Consider the following 25,508-nt stretch of genomic DNA (forward strand, 5'->3'; position numbering starts at 1 on the left):
ATGTGGGGCATGCTCAGGGAACATGTCCCCCATTGTCTAGGAGTGCAGACCCTCCATGTGAGGAGTGTGGATGCAAAGAATCTGCACCTACCCTCCTTGGGTCACAGAAGCAGTGTGCATGCAGCCAAGCGCAGCTCCACAGCCATTCTCACTGAACCCGGGAAGCTGAGCTGGCAGCCGCTATCTGCGCATGCGCCTAGCGTTTATTTTGGAGGAGGGACGCGGGGGATCAACACTGCAAAAAGATAAAAACACCGGGAGGGTATGGGGGTGACTTAGCTGGACCCGGGGAGGAGTTTTCTGTTGCATGTCTCATGGCACATGCAACAGAAATCAGAGGAAGAGGGTGAATGGGGGCGGCGCGTTAGTGTGCGTCCTGTCATCTTGGATGAATCGGGAGGGGGCATAAATGCAGTGAGGCACCTTCTACAGGCTGTGTCCATACTGTTTTATCCTTTTCTCATCCATTTCAGCCTTTTCCTCAGTCACCACAGCTCACCGACGGGTCCAACATGAAATTATTCTGGTTTCCCATAGACTTGCATTGGGGGGCGAATATTCGTGAATACTCGAATAGCTGCGAGGTATTCGTCTGATATTTGGCGAAGCGAATAATAGAGCATTCGATCATCCCTAGTGAGGATGCATTAACCTAGAACGTGCAATCATAGAAATCTACAATAGAACACAAGTAACCTAGCAGGCCTGCGAGGCCCCAGGTATGTGTTCTAGGGTTAAAAATAAATTCTGTATAAAACAAATCTCAAGGCAGCAAAAACTAAGATGGAGAGACTTACCAGAAAAAGTAAAAATAATCCAAAATTATTCAATTACATAAACCGTAAGAAACTCAAAACTGAAAGTGTTGGCCCTCTAAAAAAATAGTTTTGGTGAAATAGTGGAGTAGGATGAAATAAAGGCCAATCTGCTAAATCTGCCTTTTTTTTATTTTTTTGTTTTTCTGCAATCTACAATATATATACAAGAAAATCATATGACATGATCAGGAACACCATAAACTCCTCATTAAATATCACCTGCTTAACACAACAGGAAGTAAGGCACTCTCTCAAAATGTAGAATAAAGTTCAGCTCCCCTGTCACCTGAACTGCCGAGTCTCCAGGGTGCCTGGGATCCGCTGGTAAGTCCCGGCCAGCGTATAATGGACAATAGCAAAGAGAAAAAGGATCCAGCACGAATTCCTTCTTAAAAATAAAATCCGTTCTTTTATTGATGCACTTTAAAAACGTGTGAAGACCAAGGATAGAAATATACATCAGATCATAGGATCGCTTGACGTGTTTCGGACTTCTACTTAAAAACAACTGAGTCCTTACTCATAAGTGTCCTATGCTAGACATTAGGCTACTAATATAGACAAACTGATGACCTGGGAAAAAAAAAAAAAAATTATTCTCTTTGCTCTCTCAAAATCACTAAAGTAGACAAATCCCCAGGCCGGGATGCCATACACCCCCGAGTACTGCAGCAATGAAGTACAGTGATAGGCAATTACTTGTAATCTTCACAGAATCCATAATAACAGGAACTGCACTGCAGTATTGGCGCATAGCAAATGTGGTGCCAATATTCAAAAAGTGGTAGAAATCTGAGCCTGGCAATTATAGGCCGGTAAGTTTAAACTCTACTGTGGGTAAAATCCTTGAGGGTTTCCTGAGAGATACCATCTTGGAGTATCTCAAAATGAATAACCTCATGAACCAGTATCAACATGGGTTTATGAGGGATTTGTACTGTCAAACTATTTTGATCAGCTTCTATGAGGAGCTAAGTTCCAGACTCGTCCCGGGAAATGCAGTGGATATTGTGTATATGGATTTTTCAAAGGTGTTTGATACAGTGCCACACAAAAGCTTGGTACATAAAATGAGAATAATGGGAATAGGGGAAAATATGAGTTAAGAACTGGCTCAGTGATAGGAAACAAAGAGTGGCTTTTAATGGAACACACTCAGACTGGATCACAGATAACAGTGGGGTACCACAGAGGAGTCAGTATTGGGCTCTCTTCTTTTTAACATATTTATTAATAACCTTGTAGGGGGCATTGAGAGGAGAATTTCAATAGTTGCAGATTATACTAAACTATGCAAGGTAATTAATAGAGAGGAGGGTAATTTAATATTGTAGAATGATTTGTGTTGGCTGGAGTCTTGGACTGAGAAATGGCAATTAAAGTATAATGTGGATAAATGTAAGGTCATGCACTTGGGCAGAGGAAATAAAATGTATAACTACTCAATTATAAAACACTGGATAAAACTGTCACTAGAAAAGACTTGGGTGTAAGGGTGGATGGCAAACTCAACTTACCAGTGTCGGGCAGCTGCTGCCAAGAATAATAAAGTAATGGTATACATTAAAAGAGGCATAGATGCTCATGAGAAGAACATTGTTTTACCTATATACAAGTCACTATTGCGACCTCACTTAAGGGTGCTTTACATGCTGCGACATCGCTAGTGATTGCTAGCGATGGCGCATGCGATTGCACCCGTTGTAACGATATGTGGTGATCGCTGCCGTAGCGAACATTATCGCTACGGCAGTGTCACACGAAAATACCTGTGCAGCGACGTCGCTGTGACTGCCAAACAATCCCTCCCTCAAGGGGGAGATGTATTCGGCGTCACAGCGACGTCACCGTAACGCCACTAAGCAGCCGGCCAATAGAAGCGGAGATGAGCGGGACGTAACATCCCGCCCACCTCCTTCCACATTGCCGGTGGAGGCAGGTAAGGAGATGTTCATCGTTTTTGCGGTGTCACACATAGCGATGTGTGCTGCCGCAGGACCGACGAACAACATCGTACCGACAGCAGCAACAGTACTAAGGAAATGAGCGACGTGTCAACGAGCAACGATTTTTCACGTTTTTGTGCTTGTTGATCGTCGCTCATTTGTGTTACACGCTGCGATGTCGGTAACGGCGCCGGATGTGCGTCACTACCGACGTGATCCTGACGATATATCGTTACCGATATCGCAGCATGTAAAGCCCCCTTTAGAATACTGTCTACAGTTTTGGTTTCCAGTGTATAAGAAGGACATAGCTGAACTAGACCTTTCCAGAAATATAGTTGTATTTTAACACATTTTTAAGAGGAAGTTGGCAAAAATTCCTTTTTATTGTTAGGTAGATCTTTTTTGCAGCAATATTTGGTGGAGGAAGTTACTGCTAAGGGAGTTCATTTGTATTATATTTTGTGTTCAATTTTTCTCCCTACTCTGGATACTTACTCTGTGCTTAATAAAAGACATGAGCAGTACAATTCCTTCAAACTGGCTCCTCTGCCTTCTGCTTGTGATGGATTTCTTCATGCCCGCTCTTACAAGGAGGAGACAGGCTGAAGAATCGACTTGTAGAATACACAGGAGATTCTGCAAACAGCACTCTTATGTAATGAAAACAGTCTGTATAACTGCAATTAGCCATTTGTATGGATTTGCCTATTATAGCACTGCACTTTTATTTGAAGTATGCCTTCAGCTGCTTGGAGGACATAAAAAGGTGAGTGTGGAGTTTCAAGAAAGGAGTTAGTGGTGTGAGAGCTGATAGACAATAAAGTCTTCCTGTAGTTACCAGGAAACTTCTGATGGTGAGACTGACACAGCTCCCAAACGATTGTGGCTATGGAGCAGACAACAGGCAAAGACCTGCAACATCCATTGGCCTGCGCCAAGCCAGTTAGCATATGGTGCATGAGAATTGAAAGTATTTTTGGATATCCAAAGTTAGATGGGGGCTTATACAGGGGGCAAGACTGCTTTACAGCAGTTAGTGTGGCTTTGGTTTATATTGACAGAGCCTGCTGAAAAGTTCCCTTAAATGTTGCATTAGGGCTCTCTACGCATGAGCTGTTCAATGTACTATGTGATTAATGAGTCCCATACTAGAGAATTCTAAGACAAAAATGTTTTACTTTTTCTTTCTTTTCCCTCTTCAGGGGACATTGGAAATTACTACTATGGACAAGGCCACCCAATGAAGCCTCATCGAATACGAATGACTCACAATTTGCTTTTGAACTATGGACTGTACAGAAAGATGGAAATATATGTGAGTGTATCCAAATATTATCTTTTATTGTCCTTAGATGAGCACTTTATAATTATTTGTATACATGGGTTTTCCCATTATGTACATTTAGGACTGCAATGCCTACCAATTTGGGAAAGAATGATGCAAAGTATTTAGCACGGTTGGAATGGTTGGAAGCTGCCTTTTTTTTGTCTAGAATATTTGCATGCATACTGCTATGTAATAACATAAATGTACACTTCTTGCTTTTGTGGGTTATTTTACCCTGTTCTCTCCCTTAGCGCCCTCACAAGGCAACTGCTGAAGAGATGACAAAGTATCACAGCGATGAATACATTAAATTTCTACGATCTATAAGACCAGACAACATGTCGGAGTACAGTAAACAAATGCAGAGATGTAAGTCATCTATACTTTATTCTATATGTGTTGTGATAAGGACTTTGTCTTTACAGGGAACATACAAAACCTATTCTAAGTGAAATTGCATAGCTACTTTAGATTTTCTGTTGTAAATGGGTAACTTTGTCTGCGGTCAATTACATATACTAAACAGTCATCCCAAAGTCAAGTGTCAATTCTGAAGATATACAGTGGAACCTTGGATTTTTAGCATAATTGGTTCCGGGAGTGAGCTCTTAAACCAAGTTACTCTTATATCAAAGCAAATATTAACATCGGAAATAATTGAAACACCAGCAATTCGTTCCATAACCCAAAAATATTTACTGTATTTATACAAACTTATTACAGTAATACAAAATAATGTACTGTGTTCATATAAAATATTACACTACACTATTACAAAATACTGTACAATAAAAAACAAATTAAACTGCACATTAGCTTACAATAGAATTGTTGGTTTGCGAGAGGACCACTATATAGAGAAAAAATAATGTATAAAGATGACAATCTTAATTCTAGTACCATACACACCCCTCCAATATGGGCAGAACTAAGCCAAATGTGGGGTAGGAATACTGCAAAGGCAATTAGATTACACTACAAGCAATGTGCTGGACTAGTTAGCAGAAAGAAAGTACAGTACTGTATCCATAAATACAAATTGATATGCGATATAGTATATTCTCTACTGTACAATGTATACTGTATACAGTACATATGTACAGAAAGTTACCTCCAGAGCGGGTCAGAGCATAGTGAAAGGCCAGAACCGGAAGTGTGCACGGTGAGTATTTGCTCTTATTGCAAATCATTGCTCTTAAACCAAGTTACAAAGTTTTTAAAAAGCTTTGCTTGTCTTGCAAAACGCTCTCAAACCAAGTTACTCTTAATCCAAGGTTCAACTGTATAAAATACTACCGTAGTAGGTAGCTTGTCTAAGAATAGTGACTGTAAACTAGAACTGCGATTTAAACAGCAGGCATAATAAGTATTGAACACATCACTAATTTTCTAAGAAAATATATTTGTAAAAATGCTATTGACATGAATTTTTCACGTGTCTGAATTAACCTATGTAATCCACACTAGCAAAGAAATCAAACCATAGATGTCCATAAATTAAGATGCCTATTAATGAGAATTGACACAGGGGAAAAAGTATTGTACACATAAAGAGAGAGAGGTGCAAAAAGCCATGGAATGTCATGACACCAGATGGAATCTATCAATAGTTAGAATGCAATCCTGCCACTTAGAGAAAAATAATTTCAGCTGGTTCAACTGATGGCCTATAAAAGGTTTCTCATTACCAAGATGCCACACAATAAACATCTCATGATGGATGAAACCAGTGAGCTGTCTGAAGACCTTTACAGCCTTATTGTAGCAAAACATACTGTTAGCATTGGTTGCAGAAGGGTTTCTAAACGAGTGACAATTGTCCAGTGAGCACTATTGGGGCCATAATTCGGAAGTGGAAAGTACTACAAATATAGTGGCAGTGGAAAGAACCAGAGATGAGCAAACCTGAAGTTCGGTTTTTATTGAACTCAAAATTTAAAAATCGTTCGTGGTTCAGATGCTTTACGTGCAAACAAAATTCACGCAAGCAAAGCTGTGCTCAGGTACACTTGGTGCTGAGCCCTGTGCAAGTTGCTTGTACTGTTTGAACGGCGCACAAAGGGGGTAACAACAGCATGATTACATGTAGTATGCAAAAAAAAAATTTAAAGGCCCACCCACACTTCCCCAGAAGTTATGTGCTTATGGCTGGGCCATGTGGGTGGAGACTCAAACTGCCAATCAGTGACTTGATTCGGCGTTCGGGTCAAGCTCAAGCCTATGGATCTAAGATCATTTGCTGCCAGCGAACCGAGCCTCGACGAAAACGCTCATCTCTAGAAGATCATCATTTCACCATAAACTAGTCGCAACCAGGTGCTCTCCACAAGTTTTCAGACAGACGAGTGAAAAATAAGTATCAGAAGAGTTGTCCAAGAACCATCTGTGGAGAGCTACAGAAAGACCTGGAATCAGCAGTTTTTGTTTTTTTTGTTTTTTTTTTTTAAGTGAAAACATTATGTAATGCTCACCAGCAAGACTCCATTGCTGAGCAAAAAGCAAGTTCAAGCATATATAAAGTTTGTTATGCAACTTTTTAGACAAGCCTGTGAAACACTGGGATCAGTCTGCTCAGATGAGACCAAAATGTATCTCTTTGGATGCCATAATGCACACCATTTTTAGAGGCCCATAGGTAATGCTTATTGCCCAAGAACACCACACCAACAGTGAAGTTTGGACATGGGAATATCATGGTGTAGGGCTGTCTTTCAGCATACAGCATTGGCAAACTTCATATGATTGAAGGAAGGTTGAATGGACAAATCTACCGAGAGATTCTTGATAAAAATCTGCTGCACTCTACCAGGATTACGAGGACATTTCAGCAGGACAATAATCCCAAAGACACACCTGAGGAAACTCTCCATTGGTTTCAGAGAAATAAAATTAAGCTTCTACAATAGCCCAGTCAATCACCTGACGTGAATCCAATAAATTAATTTTAATGGAAGGAACTAAAGCTTAGTTCATAGAAGAAGCCCACAAGAACATTCATGATTTGAAAAGTGCTTGTGTGGAAGAATGGGCCAAAATCTTTCACCCGAGCAATGTATATCCTGAAGCCCCTCCCAATCGCAAAATGGACCTCTGAACATTGTGCAGCCCAGAAAATGAATGTGTACTCCACTCTTTTATGTGTGCAATCAAATAGAAACTATGCGATCCTATCTGCTGTGCACTGTTCAGGGGTGTGTTTAGCTATCGGACGTACATCTGCACAGCAAACTGTCAACAAGTCCCTACTAAACTTGGAAAAAAAAATACATTCCAAGTTTAGTTATTTTTAAGTGGCTAAAAGTTCCACAATACCTGCTGAACTGCAGTTCTACATCTAGAAAAGCCCTGTCCACCCTGGATTCAGAGAGACTTGGGGGCACTTTGCACACTACGACATTGCAGGTGCGATGTCGGTGGGGTCAAATTGAAAGTGACGCACATTTGGCATCGCAGGCGATATCGTAGTGTGTAAAGCCTTTTTGATAAGATTAACGAGCGCAAAAGCGTCGTAATCGTATCATCGATGTAGCGTCGGCCATTTCCATAATTTGGAAATGACTGATGTTGTTCCTCGTTCCAGCGGCATCACACATCGCTGTGTGTGAAGCCGCAGGAGCGAGGAACATCTCCTACCTGCGTCCTGCGGCTCACGCCAACTATGCAGAAGGAAGGAGGTGGGCGGGATGTTTACGTCCCGCTCATCTTTACCCCTCCGCTTCTATTGGCCGCCTGCCGTGTGACGTCGCTATGACGCCGCACGACCTGCCCCCTTAATAAGGAGGTGGGTCGCCGGCCAGAGCGACGTCGCAGGGCAGGTGAGTGCATGTGAAGCTGGCATAGCGATAATATTTGCTACGCCAGCTATCACCATGATATCGCAGCTGTGACGGGGGAGGGGACTATCGCACTCGACATCGCAGCATCGGCTTGCAATGTCGTAGTGTGCAAAGTGCCCCTTACTGTTCATGCTCGGAAGTCGTCCCCACTTCTGGTTATGCGTACTATGAAGCCTGGTGTACGTACATCTGCTTCAGAGAGGTGTAGTGCGCATGACTGGATACGCGGCGACTTCTGATCATGGGCAGTGAGCTTTTCTGAACCCAGGGTGCATGCAATGCTGAGAGGTACGAATCCACGCGCTGCAGTGTATTTAGATGCAGATAACGCTGGGCATTGTAAAGCATGTTATCACATCAACAGGGGCGTGATGACATGCTAAATGGGCAGACTAGTCGAGCGAACTAAAGCCACTGCAACTAGTCTTTAGAAATTACTTTTTTTTTTTTTCTTTTTTTTTTTAAAGATCTTTCTGTATGTTATTACATGCAGGGATGGTTAGGGGAGGGATTAGAAATAAGCACCCAGAACTGCTCATGGTTCTGGGTGCACAGGGGACCTGACAGGTTCTGTTTAATTAAAAAAAAAATATAGAAATGTGTTTAATATATACGTACTCGTACTGACCTGGGGAATCACATGACCAGTTCAGTGTTACCATATATCAACATGGTAAATAATAAAAAAAAAAAACATGCAATTAAATTTCTATTTATTTATTTTTTTTGCAATTTTTTTCCCATTTTCCAGTACAGTATGGGGCAGAATGAACGGTGTTATTCTAAAGTGCAATTCATCCGGCAAAAAACAAGTCCTCATATGGCTATATTGTCAAAAAATAAAACAATAAATATGGCCCTTGAAAGGAAGGGAATGAGGATGAAGGCGTTAATGGGGTTGTCCAGGCTTTTTCCTGAGCATCTGCAGTCACTCTGACTACAGACTTGTGAATCCTTGCAGTGCGTGCTGTGAGGATTCTCCGGTGCCTGGGGTGAAACCGAGAGGTCATGGAACCGAAGGTATATGTAATATGCGTACTCCTGGCCACATTCCCACGAGATGTGCTCGGCCTCGCTCAATTCAGTTGTGTTGAGCGAGGCCGCCTATGTCTAGGCTAGCTAGTCTTTGATGATAAACCTGGGCAACCGTTTTTAAGGAAATGGTTATTTTGAGCCTAAGGACACTCCACAACTGTGCTACAAAAGCCATAACTTACTGTCCATAGTTTTGGCTATGTAAAGGCTTGTGGTATATATTTTAATTGAATTTTTTAATTACTCCATTTGTGGTAAAATGTATTTAAAAAGTGTTATTAATTGTGTGGCATCTGTGAAACACAGCAGTTTAATTTTTCAGTCGATGGAGCTGGGTAAAATGTTTTTTTTTTTTTCTTTTTGTTCACAAGCTGTAATTTTTATATGTACAACTTTGTGTTTTAGAAGCCTTCTTGCTAATACTTTCTTAATTATTTATTTTAGCATGGAGGATGATTAAAAATTGCTATTTTAGCATTGTGTATTTCTGAAGGTATTCACCATGTGGAGAAATAATGCATTAGTTTTTTAGTATGAATTAGTACAGTTGCGATGGTATCCGTTGTGTATCTCACCATTTCAGTACATTTATGGTGCGTGCCACTGTAAATATACAACCTAAGGCACCAAAGAGTATTACATTTTATTAGTTTTGCAGAAGTCTTGGTCACACTTTGTGTGTAAAGCACTGCATTCTATGAAGTCTGGGCAGTTCTTCCGCTACATTCATTTCTGAAAGAAATGCTGTGGATAGCAGAATGTCCATCTCATTGATATCTTGTTCTGTACAATGAGGCACTGCATATAACTTATTGTTGTGTGTTTTTCAGTCAATGTAGGAGAGGACTGTCCTGTATTTGATGGCCTTTTTGAGTTCTGTCAGCTGTCTACTGGAGGCTCTGTTGGTAAGTGTACTGGTTACCCCTGTTATCTACTGTATATCAGTCATGCATATATACAGTGCCTATGAAAAGTCTATGCAACCCTATTAAAATGCCAGGTTGTGTTAGGTAAAAAGTTATACTAAGAAGAATAATTTCCACCGTTAACCGCTTCAGGACAGCTGACGATATATATACGTTGGCGTTTGCTGGGCTTTGTGCAGCGCTGACTTATTTCAGCGGTCTGCGGTTTTGCAGCGATAGTGACCCCATAGTTCCTGGGAGTGCTGGGATTCCGTTCCGGTGCCGGACGCTAGCTGCGACCCCCCCCCCCCCCTGACCTCACCAGGATCTGATTGGTTCAGGTCCTGATGACTTCAGTGCCACGCTAACCAATGAGAACGATCACTGGGAAAGTTTGTTGTAGTAACAAACTTTCTTCGGCGCTCCATTGGGAGACCCAGACGATTGGGTGTATAGCACTGCCTCCGGAGGCCACACAAAGCAATTACACTAAAAAGTGTAAGGCCCCTCCCCTTCTGGCTATACACCCCCAGTGGGATCACTGGCTCACCAGTTTTCTGCTTTGTGCGAAGGAGGTCAGACATCCACGCATAGCTCCACTGTTTAGTCAGCAGTAGCTGCTGACTATATCGGATGGAAGAAAAGAGGGCCCATACTAGGGCCCCCAGCATGCTCCCTTCTCACCCCACTTGTGGTTTGTAAGGTTGAGGTACCCATTGCGGGTACAGAGGCTGGAGCCCACATGCTGCTTTCCTTCCCCATCCCCCTGAGGGGCTCTGAGGAAGTGGGATCTTACCGGCCTCCAAGCCCTGAGGCCGGGCTCCGTCCACAGACCCATTGAACCTGCTGGATAAGGAGCCGGGGTACCGTTCAGGGACAAGGCCCTGCAACTTTCAGGTACTCTGTGTCCCCGTACAGACAGGCACGCACACGCCAGACTTGCTGGGTGTGTTAGTGCGCCGGGGACAGTAGCGCTCCACGCTGGGCTTGGATCACAGCAGCTTAGCTGTGTGGATTCATGTGCTGGGAACTACCGCGCCGGCCACTCTCGGAGAGGCGGCGCGGCTGGGACTTGTAGTGCGCCGGGGACTTAGCGCCGACCGCGCTTTTACGGCGGCGGCGCTTATAAATTTAGTCCCCGGCTTTTGCGGCCTAGCTCCGCTTCGTTCCCGCCCCCTCCCTGTCAATCAGGGAATGGGACAGACGCTGTGCAATCGTCAGCGCCGAGGGCTGGAGCCTTATTTACATGCTCCAGCCCTCTCACTAGGCACAGTGGGACGCAGGTTTCCCGCTTTTGGTCTGAGCACGCCCAGGGCCCGCCCCCCCCTCCACAGGACGCCGGCAGCCATTCCTGCATGCAGTCTGGCTGGAGGACGGACACAGGCTCTGGGAGACCCAGACTAGGGATTTCTGGCGACCACACACCCGCGTTTAGCGGGCGGTAAGCAGCACATTAGTGCTGGCCCCACTAGTGCCACAGTGTGTATTGGTGTACTTTTTCCTGTACCAGATATATATATATATATACTGCACTGTACGGTCGCTTCTTGGCTGTATACCCCTATATTGCTCTGAGGAGACAGCAACATGTCATCCACAAAACGCAAGGGTGCCAAGGCACGGGCTGTATACTCTGCTTGTACAGCATGTGGGGCTAATCTACCAGCAGGCTCCAACGACCCTCATTGTGTGCAATGTTCAGTCCCAGTGGCACTTCGTCAGCCAGAGCATATGGTGGTGGTAGCCCAGGCAGAGGCGCCTGTGAACCCTGCCCCGGTGACGGGGACAGAATTTGCAGTCTTTGCTGATAAAATGTCTGTGACTATGACAAAAATCCTGGAGACCTTGCAGTCCAGGCCAGTGGCTCAGACCATGGACTCTGCTGTGGCTATGTTCCCAGGTCCCCCTCAGTTGGAACTAATCCGTACTTCGAGGGGGTCCCAGGCATCACAGGCTGAGGGCTCTGATTCTGATGACAGTCCCAGGCCGCCTAAGAGAGCTCGCTGGGAGAGACCCTCCACGTCGTCACGCGGGTCAGGGTCTCAGCGAGAAGGGTCTCTATATGATGAGACAGAGGTGGGTGATCAGGAGTCTGGTCCTGACACCGCACTCAATTTGGATACGCCAGATGGTGACGCCATGGTAAACGACCTTATAGCGGCCATCAATAGGCTGTTGGATATTTCTCCACCAGCCCCTTCAGCTGAGGAGGCAGCTGCCCAGCAGGAGAAATTCCATTTCCTGTATCCCAAGCGTAAATTGAGTACTTTTCTGGACCACTCTGACTTCAGAGAATCAATCCAGAAACACCATGCTTATCCGGACAAGCGTTTCTCCAAACGTCTTAAGGATACACGTTATCCCTTTCCCCCTGACGTGGTCAAACGCTGGACCCAGTGTCCAAAAGTGGACCCTCCAATATCCAGGCTTGCAGCTAGATCCATAGTTGCAGTGGAGGATGGGGCTTCACTTAAAGATGCCAATGACAGACAGATGGACCTTTGGTTGAAATCTGTCTATGAAGCTATTGGCGCGTCGTTTGCTCCAGCATTCGCGGCCGTGTGGGCGCTCCAAGCTATTTCAGCTGGTCTGGCACAGGTGGACTCTTTCTTAAGTCCAGCAGTGCCGCAAGTGGCGTCCTTAACTACGCAAATGGCTGCGTTTGCGACCTACGCTATCAATGCGGTACTAGAATCTACGAGCCGTACCTCAATGGCATCCGCCAACTCTGTAGTTTTGCGCAGAGCCTTGTGGTTAAAAGAATGGAAAGCAGATTCTGCTTCTAAAAAATGTTTAACCAGCTTGCCACTATCTGGAGACAGACTGTTTGGTGAGCAATTGGCGGAAATCATTAAACAGTCCAAAGGTAAGGACTCTTCCTTACCCCAGCCCAGATCAACCAAACCTCAACAGAGGAAGTGGCAGTCAAAGTTTCGGTCCTTTCGAGGCTCGGGCAAGTCCCAATTCTCCTCGTCCAAAGGGACTCAGAAAGAGCAAAGGAGCTCTGATTCCTGGCGGTCTCACTCACGCCCCAAGAAAGCAGCCGGAGGTACTGCTTCCAAGGCGGCTGCCTCATGACTTTCGGCCGCCTCCCTCCGCATCCTCGGTCGGTGGCAGGCTCTCCCGCTTTTGCGACATTTGGCTGCCACAGGTCAAAGACCAGTGGGTAACAGACATTTTGTCTCACGGGTACAGGATAGAGTTCAGTTCTCGTCCTCCGCCTCGGTTCTTCAGAACTTCCCCACATCCCGACCGAGCAGATGCCCTTCTGCAGGCGGTGCATTCTCTAAGAGCAGAAGGAGTGGTGGTCCCTGTTCCTCTTCGGGAACAAGGACAAGGTTTTTACTCCAATCTCTTTGTGGTGCCAAAAAAGGACGGCTCATTCCGTCCTGTTCTGGACCTAAAACTGCTCAACAAGCATGTGAACGCCAGGCGGTTCCGGATGGAATCCCTCCGCTCAGTCATTGCCTCAATGTCTCAAGGAGATTTCCTAGCATCAATAGACATCAAAGATGCTTATCTCCACGTGCCGATTGCTACAGAGCACCAACGCTTTCTACGCTTCGTGATAGGAGACGACCATCTTCAGTTCGTAGCTCTGCCATTTGGTCTGGCGACAGCCCCACGGGTGTTCACCAAGGTCATGGCGGCAGTGGTAGCAGTCTTGCACTCTCAGGGACATTCTGTGATCCCTTACTTGGACGATCTACTTGTCAAGGCACCCTCTCAGGAGGCATGCCAACTCAGCCTGAACGTTGCACTGGAGACTCTCCAGACGTTCGGGTGGATCATCAACTTCTCAAAGTCAAATCTGTTACCGACCCAATCACTGACGTATCTTGGCATGGAGTTTCATACTCTCTCAGCGATAGTGAAGCTTCCGCTGGACAAGCAGCGGTCACTACAGACGGGGGTGCAGGCTCTCCTTCAAAGTCAGTCGCACTCCTTAAGACGCCTCATGCACTTCCTCGGGAAGATGGTGGCGGCAATGGAGGCGGTTCCGTTTGCGCAGTTTCATCTGCGCCCACTTCAATGGGACATTCTCCGCCAATGGGACGGGAAGTCAACATCCCTGGACAGGAAAGTCTCCCTTTCCCAGACGGCCAAGGACTCTCTGCAGTGGTGGCTTCTTCCCACCTCATTATCACAGGGAAGATCCTTCCTACCACCGTCCTGGGCGGTGGTCACGACAGACGCGAGTCTGTCAGGGTGGGGAGCAGTTTTTCTCCATCACAGGGCTCAGGGTACGTGGACCCAGCAGGAGTCCACCCTTCAGATCAATGTTCTGGAAATCAGAGCAGTGTATCTTGCCCTACTAGCCTTCCAGCAGTGGCTGGAAGGAAGGCAGATCCGAATTCAGTCGGACAACTCCACAGCGGTGGCATACATCAACCACCAAGGGGGGACACGCAGTCGGCAAGCCTTCCAGGAAGTCCGGCGGATTCTGATGTGGGTGGAAGCCACGGCCTCCACCATATCCGCAGTTCACATCCCCGGCGTAGAAAACTGGGAAGCAGACTTCCTCAGTCGCCAGGGCATGGACGCAGGGGAATGGTCCCTTCACGCGGACGTGTTTCAGGAAATCTGTCGCCGCTGGGGAAGGCCGGACGTCGACTTAATGGCGTCCCGGCACAACAACAAGGTCCCAACCTTCATGGCACGGTCTCGCGATCACAGAGCTCTGGCGGCAGACGCCTTAGTGCAAGATTGGTCGCAGTTCCGGCTCCCTTATGTGTTTCCACCTCTGGCACTTTTGCCCAGGGTGCTACGCAAGATCAGATCCGACTGCAGCCGCGTCATACTCGTCGCCCCAGACTGGCCACGGAGGGCGTGGTATCCGGATCTGTGGCATCTCACGGTCGGCCAACCGTGGGCACTACCAGACCGACCAGACTTGCTGTCCCAAGGGCCGTTTTTCCATCGGAATTCTGCGGCCCTGAACCTGACTGTGTGGCCATTGAGTCCTGGATCCTAGCGTCTTCAGGATTATCCCAAGGGGTCGTTGCCACCATGAGACAGGCTAGGAAGCCCACGTCCGCTAAGATCTACCACAGAACGTGGAGGATATTCTTATCCTGGTGCTCTGCTCAGGGAGTGTCTCCCTGGCCATTTGCATTGCCTACTTTTCTTTCTTTCCTGCAATCTGGGTTAGAAAAAGGTTTGTCGCTCGGCTCCCTTAAAGGGCAAGTCTCGGCGCTATCCGTCTTTTTTCAGAAGCGTCTAGCACGACTTTCTAAGGTACGCACGTTCCTGCAGGGGGTTTGTCATATCGTACCCCCGTACAAGCGGCCGTTAGATCCATGGGATCTGAACAGGGTACTGGTTGCCCTCCAGAAGCCGCCCTTCGAGCCTCTGAGGGAGGTTTCACTTTCTAGACTATCACAGAAAGTGGCTTTTTTGGTAGCGATCACATCTCTTCGGAGAGTGTCTGAGCTAGCAGCGCTGTCATCCAAGGCTCCCTTCCTGGTCTTCCACCAGGACAAGGTAGTGCTGCGACCCATTCAGGAGTTTCTCCCGAAGGTGGTATCCTCGTTTCATCTTAATCAGGATATCTCTTTGCCTTCTTTTTGTCCTCATGCAGTTCATCGCTATGAGAAGGATTTACATTTGTTAGATCTGGTGAGAGCACTCAGAATCTACATTTCCCGCACGGCGCCCCTGCGCCGTTCGGATGCACTCTTTGTCCTTGTCGCTGGTAAGCGCAAAGGGTCGCAGGCTTCCAAGGCCACCCTGGCTCGATGGATCAAAGAACCAATTCTTGAAGCCTACCGTTCTGCTGGGCTTCCGGTTCCATCAGGGCTGAAGGCCCATTCTACCAGAGCCGTGGGTGCGTCCTGGGCACTACGACACCAGGCTACGGCTCAACAGGTGTGCCAGGCAGCTACCTGGTCGAGTCTGCACACTTTCACCAAACATTATCAGGTGCATACCTATGCTTCGGCGGACGCCAGCCTAGGTAGAAGAGTCCTGCAGGCGGCAGTTGCCTCCCCGTAGGGGAGGGCTGTCTTGCAACTCTAACATGAGGTATTTCTTTACCCACCCAGGGACAGCTTTTGGACGTCCCAATCGTCTGGGTCTCCCAATGGAGCGCCGAAGAAGAAGGGAATTTTGTTACTTACCGTAAATTCCTTTTCTTCTAGCTCCTATTGGGAGACCCAGCACCCGCCCTGTTGTCCTTCGGGATTTTTGGTTGTTTTTCGGGTACACATGTTGTTCATGTTGAATGGTTTTCAGTTCTCCGACGTTACGTCGGAGTGAATTTGTTTAAACCAGTTATTGGCTTTCCTCCTTCTTGCTTTTGCACTAAAACTGGTGAGCCAGTGATCCCACTGGGGGTGTATAGCCAGAAGGGGAGGGGCCTTACACTTTTTAGTGTAATTGCTTTGTGTGGCCTCCGGAGGCAGTGCTATACACCCAATCGTCTGGGTCTCCCAATAGGAGCTAGAAGAAAAGGAATTTACGGTAAGTAACAAAATTCCCTTCTTCCTGGGCGATCTGCCGGTATAAAACACTGTTTGTCCTCTGATCCTCTATGTGTGAGTGATCCGAGGAGAAACAATGTGACAAGTGCTGCTGACAAGAGCTCTAAGAGCGACATTGTCACACAGTTAAAAAAACAAACAAACATCTATATCAATACCCACCTTTCCCAGTTAGGCAGTATATAGGGTTAGATAGGGTAGGTGTATGGTGTGGAATGAAGTATGGTATGGAATAGTATAATATAGCTTAGTATAATATAAGTTGATTAGCTATAAATGATTTAGTAATATATAAAGATTGATGAAAATTTATTTTTGATAATTTTGTTAATTAGTAGCGTTAGTCAGTAGCGTTAATCAGTTAGTAGGGTACTGTAGGGCAGTCATGGCGAACCTTTTACAGGCCGAGTGCCCAAACTGTAGCCCTAAACCCAATTTTTTTTCCGAAGTGCCAACCAATCCTATCATGTAAATAATTGATTTTAATCTTACCTTTGCCGTCTTCTCTTCAGCAGGGGGCATCACGCTCATGCATGCTTACCACACATTGAAGCTGAGCCCCTGCCCTTTCCAGACACAGCAATTGGATTGATCTTTCTGGAAAAAAATTGCAGCATATTAGACAGATTTTAGCCTGGAATGCAATCAGATGTCACCCTGTAATCCACATCTACATTTCAAAGTCTGAACATCCTGAAATCCCATAAAGACGTACAAGTGGCTCCCCTCCCCATCATTGTGTAGTTATGTCCCCTTCCTCGGCCACTTCCTGGTAAACATGTCCCCCATCCTGATATAGATTTCCTACATTCTGGTATATTTGTCCCCATCATGGCCCCATCCTTTTAAATGTCCTCCATCCTGGTAAATGTTACCAATTCTGGCATGTTCCCCCATGCTGGTAAATGTACCCCATCCTGACATATTGCCCATCCTTGTAAATGTTCCTACATCCCGGCATGTACCCCATTCCTGGTAAATGTTCCCAATCCTGGTAAATGTACCCTATCGTGGCATGTTTCCTCCATCCTGGCATGCATGTTTTCCCCATCCTGGCATGCATGTTTTCACCATCCTGGCATGCATGTTTTCCTCCATCCTGCCATGCATGTTTTCCTCCATCCTGCCATGCATGTTTTCCTCCATCCTGCCATGCATGTTTTCCCCATCCTACCATGCATGTTTTCCCCATCCTACCATGCATGTTTTCTCCATCCTACCATGCATGTTTCCCCCATCCTGGCATGCATGTTTTCCTCCATCCTGCCATGCATGTTTTCCTCCATCCTGCCATGCATGTTTTCCTCCATCCTGCCATGCATGTTTTCCCCATCCTACCATGCATGTTTTCCCCATCCTACCATGCATGTTTTCTCCATCCTACCATGCATGTTTCCCCCATCCTGGCATGCATGTTTTCCTCCATCCTGCCATGCATGTTTTCCTCCATCCTGCCATGCATGTTTTCCTACATCCTACCATGCATGTTTCCTACATCCTACCATGCATGTTTTCCCCATCCTACCATGCATGTTTTCCCCATCCTACCATGCATGTTTTCCCCATCCTACCATGCATGTTTTCCCCATCCTACCATGCATGTTTTCTCCATCTTGGCATGCATGTTTCCCCCATCCTGGCATGCATGTTTCCTCCATCCTGGCATGCATGTTTCCTCCATCCTGGCATGCATGTTTCCTCCATCCTGGCATGCATGTTTCCTCCATCCTGGCATGCATGTTTCCTCCATCCTGGCATGCACGTTTCCTCCATCCTGGCATGCATGTTTTCCTCCATCCTGGCACGCGTGTCATCCCCCCCCATGCTGGCATGCATGTCCCCCCCCCCATGCTGGCATGCATGTCCCCCCCATGCTGGCATGCGCGTTCCCCCACCCCCACCCCCGCGCTGCCATGTGCGTTCCCCCTCTCCCACCCCACGCTGCCATGTGCGTTCCCCCTCTCCCACCCCACGCTGCCATGTGCGTTCCCCCTCTCCCACCCCATGCTGGCGCTGCCGCACACGAGTTATTAAAAAAAAAAAAAGCAACACACAACTTACCTGCACACGCTCCCCCGCTGCGCGCTGCTGGGTCCTCAGTTCCCACGCGGCCAGCAGACGGCGCCAGCGCTGCTCTCTGACGCTCCTCCGTCTCCTAGGCAACACACTGCAGCCTGGGGGGGGGAGGAGTGTCAGAGCGGAGGAGAAATGTCTCCTCCGCTCCAACACAGATTTGATCTGCCGGCGCGACTGCACTAGCAGATCAAAACTGCAGAATCGGGCGACAGCATGCGTGCCACCAGAATGGGCCCAGCGTGCCCCTGGTGGCACGCGTGCCATAGGTTCGCCATCACTGCTGTAGGGTATGCATTATGTGTATATATTTTAAAAAGATACAAAGTAATAACATTTTTATATAGAAAAAGTTTTATATTGCAGAGCAGGTGTATGCCCTTTTATGCTCTGACAGTGAGGAAAGTGTTTTGTCAGGTACTGATCATGATTTTGAGGGCTTTAGTAGCAGCGCAAGTGATGGCTCAGAAATGGGCAGTCATTCTGGCCCATCCTCAAAAATGACAAGAATCCGTAGAAGAGAGGCAAATGGCGCTACTGGAGAAACTGCTCCAAATCAGGGAACAATGCCCAGTACAAGCGAAATCCCTAGTACTACTGAATTGGCGGATGCCTATGTACAAAGTGCTTTCCATTTGATGTAGCATTTCCCAGATGGAAAGCATCGGATTCGGCTACCCCATTCATCCCTGATTTTACTGCTATCCCTGGTATGAATGTGGATGTTTTGGGCCAGTTATTTTTTTTTAATTTGTTTGTGACAGGTTGCTAAAGCATATTGTCCTACAAACAAACTTATACGCTTCCAAATTCATCACCCAGAATCCGCAATCCTATTATGCCAGATCAAATTTATGGATGCTAACAAATCTACCTGAAATGAGAACATTTTTAGGGCTTACATTTGCCATGGGACTTATTAAAAAAAAAAACCGACGATTCGATCTTACTGGTCCAACCTCCCTGTTCACGCCACCTCTATGTTTTCTGCTGTTTTTCCTAGGACCCATTATGAAATGCTGATGAGATTTTGGCATTGTAATGACAATATTCAATGCCTGCCCAAAATTGCCCCAGAACATGACCGACGATATCAAAATCAGACCCATTATCGAATAGTTCACAGAAATCTTCTTAAGGCTTTACACCCAAAGACAAAACATTTTGATCAATGAGTCCCTCGTAAAATTTAAAACAAGACTGCACCTTAAACCATTTATTCCATCCAAGAGGGCAAGGTTTGGAATAAAGTTGTATAAAATGTGCGAGAGCTCAACTGGATACACACAAGCTTTTCTCATTTGTGAGGGGAAAAACAGCCAACTAAACACAAGAATGCCCTATTTATCTGGGGACATCTGGAAAAATTGTTTGGGAACTGATAAGTTGAGTTTTACAAAAAGGCTATAATCTATATATGGACAATTACTACACAAGCATACCCCATACGTATTTAAAAGCATGGTTGAATGCAACATAGGGGCTTTTGGGACCATTCGTAAAAATCTTCAGGGGTTTCCACAATCATTGGTCAATGAAAAGTTTCAAAGGGGCAGTCAGGAGCTGTTCGCAGTGGAAGGCTGCTTGCCCTCAAGTATAAGGATAAAAAAAAATTATCCTCACCTCGATTCACCAAGATGCCACAACAGCTATTGTAAAACTAAGGTCCACTACAAAACGTCCATTTAGCTCCATAAGTAGACCAGGTAAGTTTCTGCATCTACGCGTATACACAGACACTTACCTGGTCTACTTTGGAGCTAAATGGACGTCTTTTCCATGGGTTTTAACTTTTATGCCTAATAAAGCTATGTTTTCAATTTTACTGGGCGGTGCTGGAATCTCCATTTTTTTTTCTACTTCATCAAGAAAATCATACACCTGGTGCAAAAAGTTAGTAATTTAATTGTCAGGTGGCCACGTACAATTCTTTTGTGTTATACAACAAAGCAGGAAATTCAGATACTTTTATTGATTATCAAGAAAAGTTAATCGAAAATTTAGTTATTGCAAATTTTGGCACCACTTATACAATAGAATCTGAAAATGTCAAAAGATTCACTGAGCGACACTTTATTGCACTCATTCCACCATCAGAAACCAAAAAGAATTCCCAGCCAAGATGTCGTGTATGTACCAAGAGAGGAATGAGGCATGATACCCGCTATTATTGTCCACAATGCCCTTCATTACCAGCCCTATGACTCACTGATTGCTTTAAAATCTTCCACACGAAACCACGTTTTTAAACTGTATATATTTATCCCATTTTATCATTCAAGTACACGTTTAAATAGTAAATGATACATTTGAGGGGTGTTGGCTTTACATTTTTTGGGGGTGGATGTCTACAGAGATACACTGGGCACAATATATTGGGCACTACTACGACATATTCATATTTTGTGTACTAAAAACATCCATTGCATGCTTGTTTCTGGAAATTATCGATGGAGTGAAAATCATTATTAAACCTAAATATGAATTTCCAGTGGGGTGTAATTTCCAAAAATGGGCCACTTCAGGGGGGTTTCTGTTGTTCTTGCAATTAGCAGCTCTGCAAATGGAGTCCCCAAACTATTCTAGGAAAATGTTTGCTCTACAAGTCAAATGACGCTCCTAGTCTTCTGAGCCCTGCTACGTATCTGAAGAGTAGCTCACATTACAGCTGCAGTAAAAGTGGGCAGAATCTGCTCTCCTGTGTGTGATGTCACAGCCTCTCCCTCCCAATCTGGGTGTTTTCACAAGAATAAGGGAAGATAGGTTTAGGATCACAGTGCGGAGCCATTTTGTTGGTGACTGCAAAGTGATCCTAATATGTCTAAAGTGTTACCTAAAACAGCTGGCATAGTGCCCCACTGTATACCGTGCCCCCATATACTGTGCTGCCGACTGGGATCAAAGTTCCAAGGTGACATGCGTCGAGGAGGGGTGATCTACAGCCTGAGCGGCACTGCACTACAGATGTCACGCCGTGATCACCACTCCCAGCCGCATGCACTCACCTCAGACTTGCGCCCCTGGCAGCCTGTCCTGTCAGCCTGGTGTCTGTTCCTCCTATCAGCGATCACAGCACAGAGCAGTGAGGAGGTGCTAGGAGCAGAGGCCTGAGGTGAGCATATGCGGTGGAGGTGGGGGAAGGGGTGAGTGGTGTAGGGGGGATGGTGAGCGACGGAGGGGGGGAAGTGGCAGAGTGAGTGGTGAGCGGAGGGATGGGGTGAGCGGAAACGGGGAGAGCAACACGCCAGGATCAGTTACTATACAATCACTGCTGCCCGACACCGGCACTCACCCCATCCAGAGCGGGTGGCAGGGGGAAAGTGCAGCACACTGCATACTCTGTGAGGGCCACAAAGATGGCGGCAATCTCATCTCTGCTGTGATCTGAACAGCCCAGGGGGCATGTCCGGCTCACAGCAGAAGCAGTGACAGTGTAAGTATAGGGTCAGAGCCCGTCTATCAGATCCAATGCACACTGCTGTATTTGAGGTGAGTAACTGTCGTTACTCCAATATTGCAACCCCCAGTGTTTCAGTAAAAATAGAATAAAAAAAAAAACTAAACAGTGAATTTAATTTTGTATTAAAAAGAATTGATTCCATAATCACTATTATTAATACTAAAATAAAAAAGCGACACCTTACCTTTTAAGGGTATAAGAATTAAAAGTTTGAAAATTGTGACATTTGCTCCAAATTTCTGATATTTTGACAAAAAAACGCAAAAGATATTGTCTTAATTTTACCACTATCTTGAAGTACAATATGTCATGAAAAAACTATGCTATGCTATCATGTGACCGGAGCTTGCCACAATGCCATTGTACTATATTGCACTGTACTGGAGTGTGACGGATCCGGCAAAGCGGCAAAATGCCGGATGTGTGAAACCGGCCTTAGAGAAACCGTAAAGCCTAACATCTTTTAAGCAGTCTATACATACCACACATGACTATGATACATTCATGATATAGGGAGATATTTTGTTCCTATGGGTTGCCAGCTTCCAAAAGATTTTCAGTCTTACCCACAGATGATAATATGCTCCGTGAAAATGGATATATCTATCGATTCTGCAAAATTAAAATAATTCAAAAAACCTTAAAAGTTTGTTTTACCTTGTCCCAGCTATACAGTACATACAGCCACTGCACAAGGTGAAAGCATTGGCGCCCCTGCGTTTAATGCCTATGTGCCAGTGGAGGCATACAAGGACACATCTATTAGCCCAAGTGGTTATCCAACATTGACAGCTAATTAGTCTGTTTACAACCTTCTTGTTTGCGGTTCATCAGTTAACCTGTTACAATTACCTGTTCACAGCAGGGGGTACAGGCAGTGATCAAATGCCCCCAATCTTGGATCTCTATAACTCATAACCTGATTTATGACGTGTAACTCTGGCTTCAATGTAGTATTCCGCCTCCTGTCCCCATCAGGGATACTGACGTACTCACTATCGTGGCCAGCTTGCTCGCTCCCCTGCTCCGTCTGCAGTTCCCATTCTTCAAGGCCAGTGTGTGCGCTCTCCGCCTCCTCTTAAAGGGGCATCGTGCACACTTAGAAAGTGTCCCCAGCCTGAGGGAGGAAGGCACTGGTTATTTAAGGCCCCTTCCCCTATCGGAGTTGCCTGAGCAATTAGGTTTTCTGGTGAACTTCATACCATCAGTACACCAGTCTGCTGTCTGCCCAATTCTGTCCTACATGTCTCTAGTTTCTGAACCAGTGCTGTCTATCCAAGAACCTGATCCCAACCAGTCTGTTTCCTGTGGCAGGCCGTCCAACATGTCTCCTGAACATACTCGGTCAAGTTAGCCTGCTGTCCATCATACCTGCATCCGTGACCTTTGGGTCAGCTGCTGTGCTACCTGAGACTACCTTGGAGTGATACCTGTTGTCTAACAGCAGCCTAACCCATCCTCATCATCAAAGACTGGTGAAAACCTTATAGGCATTTAGTCACGGTCCTCCAGGGTAAGTCCGGTCCATGGTACAATGTACCCACACCCGGCTAGCAAAACAACATGGTTTCTTAAGTGTGAACACGCTCTTATAATTTATATGTGGTTGTGTTCAGAATTAGCCGATCACTTTTAAATGCATATTTAATAGAAGTCAGTACACGGCTGCCATTATATACAGTGATTCTGATTAACCGAATATAAAGTTGAACTATTCTAGTAGCTTTTTCTTGTCATTTTCTTAGTTGCATTTTACAGCAAAAGCCATGGTTCAGAAACATTTTACAACACCGCAAACAGATCTCATCATTGAAAGTTATCAGTCAGGAGAAATGTACAAAAATATTCAAGGCATTAGATATACCATGAAACACAGAAGACTGTTATGAAGTGGCTTAAAGAGGTTTTCCCATGAGCAAAGTACTTTTAAATCAATAGATCTTGGAATAAAAATAAGTTCCACAATTGGATGTGTTTAAAAAGTGCTCCTGTGCTGAGATAATCTTATATACAGTTAGGTCCAGAAATATTTGGACAGTGACACAATTTTCGCGAGTTGGGGTCTGCATGCCACCACATTGGATTTGAAATGAAACCTCTACAACAGAATTCAAGTGCAGATTGTAACGTTTAATTTGAAGGTTTGAACAAAAATATCTGATAGAAATTGTAGGAATTGTACACATTTCTTTACAAACACTCCACATTTTAGGAGGTCAAAAGTAATTGGACAAATAAACCAAACCCAAACAAAATATTTTTATTTTCAATATTTTGTTGCGAATCCTTTGGAGGCAATCACTGCCTTAAGTCTGGAACCCATGGACATCACCAAACGCTGGGTTTCCTCCTTCTTAATGCTTTGCCAGGCCTTTACAGCCGCAGCCTTCAGGTCTTGCTTGTTTGTGGGTCTTTCCGTCTTAAGTCTGGATTTGAGCAAGTGAAATGCATGCTCAATTGGGTTAAGATCTGGTGATTGACTTGGCCATTGCAGAATGTTCCACTTTTTTGCACTCATGAACTCCTGGGTAGCTTTGGCTGTATGCTTGGGGTCATTGTCCATCTGTACTATGAAGCGCTGTCCGATCAACTTTGCGGCATTTGGCTGAATCTGGGCTGAAAGTATATCCCGATACACTTCAGAATTCATCCGGCTACTCTTGTCTGCTGTTATGTCATCAATAAACACAAGTGACCCAGTGCCATTGAAAGCCATGCATGCCCATGCCATCACGTTGCCTCCACCATGTTTTACAGAAGATGTGGTGTGCCTTGGATCATGTGCCGTTCCCTTTCTTCTCCAAACTTTATTCTTCCCATCATTCTGGTACAGGTTGATCTTTGTCTCATCTGTCCATAGAATACTTTTCCAGAACTGAGCTGGCTTCATGAGGTGTTTTTCAGCAAATTTAACTCTGGCCTGTCTATTTTTGGAATTGATGAATGGTTTGCATCTAGATGTGAACCCTTTGTATTTACTTTCATGGAGTCTTCTCTTTACTGTTGACTTAGAGACAGATACACCTACTTCACTGAGAGTGTTCTGGACTTCAGTTGATGTTGTGAACGGGTTCTTCTTCACCAAAGAAAGTATGCGGCGATCATCCACCACTGTTGTCATCCGTGGATGCCCAGGCCTTTTTGAGTTCCCAAGCTCACCAGTCAATTCCTTTTTTTCTCAGAATGTACCCGACTGTTGATTTTGCTACTCCAAGCATGTCTGCTATCTCTCTGATGGATTTTTTCTTTTTTTTCAGCCTCAGGATGTTCTGCTTCACCTCAATTGAGAGTTCCTTAGACCGCATGTTGTCTGGTCACAGCAACAACTTCCAAATACAAAACCACACACCTGTAATCAACCCCAGACCTTTTAACTACTTCATTGATTACAGGTTAACGAGGGAGACGCCTTCAGAGTTAATTGCAGCCCTTAGAGTCCCTTGTCCAATTACTTTTGGTCCCTTGAAAAAGAGGAGGCTATGCATTACAGAGCTATGATTCCTAAACCCTTTCTCCGATTTGGATGTGAAAACTCTCATATTGCAGCTGGGATTGTGCACCTTCAGCCCATATTATATATATAATTGTATTTCTGAACATGTTTTTGTAAACAGCTAAAATAA

General features: G+C 45.4%; 1 protein-coding gene across 1 annotated transcript in view; it reads left to right on the plus strand.

Moving 5' to 3' along the window:
- Window positions 1-25,508, plus strand: part of HDAC2 (histone deacetylase 2) — a 106,051-nt gene that overhangs the window by 14,998 nt on the left and 65,545 nt on the right. The window contains exons 2-4 of the mRNA XM_075338333.1: window positions 3,970-4,082; window positions 4,346-4,463; window positions 9,796-9,870. Of these exons, the coding sequence (XP_075194448.1) occupies window positions 3,970-4,082; window positions 4,346-4,463; window positions 9,796-9,870 (306 nt within the window). The remainder of the gene's footprint in view (window positions 1-3,969; window positions 4,083-4,345; window positions 4,464-9,795; window positions 9,871-25,508) is intronic.

Source organism: Anomaloglossus baeobatrachus, chromosome 3 (assembly GCF_048569485.1).
Source record: "Anomaloglossus baeobatrachus isolate aAnoBae1 chromosome 3, aAnoBae1.hap1, whole genome shotgun sequence".
In the NCBI taxonomy this organism is placed as follows: domain Eukaryota; kingdom Metazoa; phylum Chordata; class Amphibia; order Anura; family Aromobatidae; genus Anomaloglossus; species Anomaloglossus baeobatrachus.